At 46.7% G+C, this 4,270-nt stretch overlaps 1 protein-coding gene across 1 annotated transcript; it reads right to left on the bottom strand.

Annotated features, from left to right (window-relative positions):
- Positions 1–570: 570 nt before the first annotated feature.
- On the bottom strand, positions 571–3,407 carry LOC142535347 (uncharacterized). The gene is made up of 4 exons (XM_075641762.1): positions 2,519–3,407; positions 2,138–2,436; positions 1,206–1,539; positions 571–920 (listed from the first exon to the last, which is right to left on the bottom strand). Exons 1-4 carry the CDS (start codon positions 3,405–3,407, stop codon positions 571–573), a joined length of 1,872 nt encoding a protein of 623 aa, XP_075497877.1.
- Between the last annotated feature and the right edge of the window lie 863 nt (positions 3,408–4,270).

The raw sequence follows: 4,270 nt of genomic DNA, 5'->3' as shown, positions 1-4,270 counted from the left end.
ATTTCCTTCCGTAAAGAGCTTCATATGGGGCCATCCCAATGCTGCTGTGATAGCTGTTGTTATAAGCAAACTCAATTAAGGGCAAATGGGTGCTCCAATTGCTACTGAATTCAAGAGCGCATGCTCGCCAGCATATCCTCTAAAGTTTGTATGGTCCTCTCTCCGTTTGCCCATCGGTTTGAGGATGATAGACCGTACTTAGGCTCACTTTCATTCCCATGGCCTCTTGAAAAAGCTCTTCCAAAGCGCGAGACGAACCTCGGATCTCTATCGGATAGAATGCTCACTGGCACTCCATGCAGCCTCACATGGTGGTCCATGTACAGAGAAGCCAACTTATCGAGATTGTAATTCATGCGGACGGGTAGGAGTGCGCAGTCTTTGTGAGTCTATCCACGATCACCCATATACCGTCGTGGCTTTGCCTAAACTTTGGCAATCCTACCACAAATCCATGGAAATATGCTCCCACTTCCATTCGGGAATTTCCAAAGGTTGCAGTAATCCTCCAGGCCGCTGGTGTTCGGCTTTGGACCTGCTGGCATACCTGACATCTGGAGACAAATTCCGCTACTCCCTCTTTATGGCATTCCACCAGAAACTATTCTTGAGGTCCCTGTACATTTTCGTACTGCCTGGATGGACTGCGAATTTTGACTTGTGCGCCTCTGCCATTATCTCTTGGCGAAGGTTGTCGCTGTCGGGCACACACAGCCTTCCTTTCATCCACAAAATTCCCTTGTCATCAATCTGATGATCCTGAGTCTTCCCTTCTCTGACCTGCTCCTTAAGTTTAGTCAGTACCGGGTCTCGATCCTGGTTTAACTTGACGGTCTCCTGCAGACATGGCTGGGCCGAGAGGGATGCTAGAGTTACCTTGCCACGGCCCTTCCGACTTAGCGCATCAGCCACCTTGTTTGCTTTACCCGGATGGTAACTTATGGTCAAGTCATAATCTTTCAGAAGTTCGATCCATCGCCTTTGCCTCATATTAAGTTCCTTTTGGGTGAACAAGTACTTGAGGCTCTGATGATCTGTGAAGATTTCACATTTAGCACCATAGAGGTAGTGCCTCCAAATCTTTAAGGCGAAGACAACCGCTGCTAATTCCAGATCATGCGTAGGGTAGTTCTGTTCGTGCGGTTTCAACTGCCTTGATGCGTAGGCGATCACTCTTCCCTCTTGCATCAGTACGCATCCTAGACCGTCCTTAGAGGCGTCACTGTAAATAGTGAAATCTTTATTTTCTGCGGGCAGGATCAATACTGGCGTGGATGCGAGTTTCTCTTTCAGTGACTGGAAACTCTTCTCACAATCGTCATTCCAGCTGAATTTAGAATTCTTCTGTGTGAGTCTCGTCAGTGGCACGGCTATCGAGGAGAACCCTTTGACGAACTTCCGGTAGTAACCTGCCAATCCAAGAAAGCTTCTGATATCGGTGGCATTTTTCGGTCTCGGCCACTCAGTAATCGCCTCTACCTTCCTTGGTCCACTGACACTCCTTCTCTCGAAATCACGTGTCCCAGAAATGACACACTCCTTAGCCAGAATTCACACTTGCTGAACTTAGCATAGAGCTTATTCTCTCTTAAGGTCTGCATAGCAAGGTGAAGGTGCTCTTCATGGCATGTCTCGTCAGGAGAATAGACGAGGATATCGTCGATGAATACCACTATGAACTGATCCAGGAATGGCTTGAATACTCTGTTCATCAGGTCCATGAATGCTGCCGGTGCATTGGTCAGACCAAAAGGCATCACTGTGAATTCGTAATGCCCATACCTGTTCGAAAGGCTGTCTTGGGGATATCTTCAGCCCTGACCTTCAACTGGTGATAACCTGTCCTCAGATCCAGTTTAGAAAAGATGGCGGCTCCTTTAAGCTGATCGAACATATCGTCTATCCGAGGTAGAGGGTACCTGTTCTTGATTGTGATCTTGTTCAATTCTCTGTAGTCGATGCATAATCTCATACTACCGTCATTTTTCTTTACGAAGAGTACTGGAGCTCCCCGCGGGGACACACTCGGTCGAATCTGCCTTTTATCTAGCAATTCTTGGAGTTGTTCTTTTAACTCCTTGAGTTCGGCTGGTGCCATTCTGTAAGGCGCTTTAGAGATTGGGGTCGCACCGGGAACCAGATTGATCTCGAACTCCACTTCGCGGTCCGGGACCGTCCCCAAGAGTTCTTCTGGAAAAACATCTGGGAACTCTCTTACTATAGGGATGTCCTCCAATTTCAGCTTGGATTTCTCTTTTATTTCACTGACCATTGCTAGGTACATGTCTTCTCCGGATTTCATGGCCTTCCAAGCTTGAGACGCGGAGAGCAGCAACTTCCGGTCCTTGGATTTGCCGTGGAACACGACTTCTCCCCGATCTGGGGTTCGGAGTTTGACTCTCTTCCCCTTACAATCTACTATTGCACTGTTTCTTGCTAATCAATCCATTCCTAAGATTACGTCAAATCGACCATGATCAACTGTAGCTAAAAGTCTGATCACTAATACTGATTTTACAATCTCTGTAAATCTCGTTCGTTTCAACGGCTCTATTAGTAGGTGTGGCTATTCGGAAAGGTTCAGTTAGTTTATCAGGCTTACGTCCTAACTTCTTAGCAAACCTCTTAGACATAAAGGAATGTGTAGCACCACAGTCAAATAATGCGTAGGCAGGTACTGATTGAATTAGAATGGTACCTGACACGACTTCAGTTGCATTGTCAGCCTCTTCCTGAGTCATGGCAAAGATCCTAGCATTGGGTTTGTCCTCCTTTGGTTTACTAGGGCCTGCTCCCGTATTTGGCCCAGTTCCTCTGTTTGGCCCTGCTGGTTGGTTGGCAGCGGTAGGACACTCTGCAATTCTGTGCCCCGACTTTCCACATCCAAAGCATACACCGCTGGCCCTTCGGCATTCCCCGGAGTGCTTGAAGCCACATGTTGAGCATGGCTCAAGTCCTTGATGGTTATTGGCGGGGAATTTCCCTGAGGGAGGTCCACCTGACTGATTGGGCCTCTTGAACATTGGTTTCCCTTGAGAGGGCTGACTGTTAAGGGGTCGCTTGTTCCTGGTTTCCCCTTCTCTTCGACGAATATCAGCTTCGGCTCGGATAGTCGCACCCATTAGGTCTGAAAAGTTGGTAGGTTGGTAGACTGCTAGAGCAGATTGGATCCTGCTATTCAACCCCTTCTTGAAACGATGCAAATTCAGAACTTCGTCTGCCATAATCGCTGGAGCATATAATCCAAGGGCGTTGAACTGAGAGGTATATTCTACTACTGACATGTCTGGAGCCTGACTGAAATTTTCAAATTCACTTAGCTTCTGCAGTCTGACTTCTGCCGGGTAGTACTGTTTCAGAAATGTTTCTCGAAAGATTCGCCACGTGATTGGTCCAGCAGCGGTCATAGCTGGCGAGACTGCTTCCCACCATTTAGCTGCCTTGTCTTCCAAGAAGGGCACTATCACGTCCAATTTAGTGCATCCGGGACTTCCAACAGTCTCAACTGAGTTTCCACGCTTTTTAGCCAATTCTGGCTAACTTCGGGGTCGGCAGCGCCACTGAAAGTTGGGCACCTATTCTTGCGCAGTGATTCATAATGAAACTTGACCCCATGCTGTGGTGGAGGTGGTGGTTGATTGGCATTCTGGTTCACTAACCCTTGGAGTGTTGTCGCCACGATCTTGGCTATAGCCATCAAATCTGCTTGATTAAGGTTGAACTGAGGTGGAGGTGCGTTGCCTTCTTCGTTGGCATTGTTGTTGTTGTTGCCGTTGTTGTTAGCATAACGGGGGTTGCGGTTTTGTCTTGGTGGTCTACCGGCCATTTCCTACAAGTTAAACGCTTCTAAGAATTCGTTGTATATATAACAAGATTGAATAGATAAGTTATGCTGGAACAACTGAAGTTAATAAGTAAGCATAACTTGAATATACATGAACAACTGAGATTAATAAATAATCATAATTTTATTAATTTTTTTGAATGTAAAGAAACAACTAAATGAACAAAGCGTGCTGAATGGAAATAAATCATACTGACTGAAAATAGCAACAATGGAAAGATAAACTCCTAGTAATAGGGAAAGGTAACTAAGAACTCTAATCATCTATCTCTCCATCTCCTATGGCAGCTATAGGCTCGTCAATCTCTATCGGCTCCTCTTCTTCCGGCTCCTCCTCTTGCAGTAGCTCCACCATGTGGGTGAGCTGGGCATTCTCTGCATTAAGCTGGGCCACCTGTGTCTTCCACCCCTGAACATCTGCCTCTG

This window comes from Primulina tabacum, unplaced genomic scaffold, assembly GCF_025594145.1.
Source record: "Primulina tabacum isolate GXHZ01 unplaced genomic scaffold, ASM2559414v2 Contig960, whole genome shotgun sequence".
In the NCBI taxonomy this organism is placed as follows: domain Eukaryota; kingdom Viridiplantae; phylum Streptophyta; class Magnoliopsida; order Lamiales; family Gesneriaceae; genus Primulina; species Primulina tabacum.
The sequence above is the reverse complement of the archived record's forward strand: the minus strand, read 5'-3'. Positions and strand labels throughout refer to the sequence as shown.

Coding starts and splice junctions, on each gene's coding strand:
- LOC142535347 (XM_075641762.1), bottom strand. CDS start 3,407: ATGACCGCTGCTGGACCAATCACGTGGCGAATCTTTCGAGAAACATTT. Junction 2,437..2,518: donor GAACGAGATTTACAGAGATT/GTAAAATCAGTA, acceptor TGGATTGATTAG/CAAGAAACAGTGCAATAGTA. Junction 921..1,205: donor CAGTGACGCCTCTAAGGACG/GTCTAGGATGCG, acceptor ATCCGGGTAAAG/CAAACAAGGTGGCTGATGCG.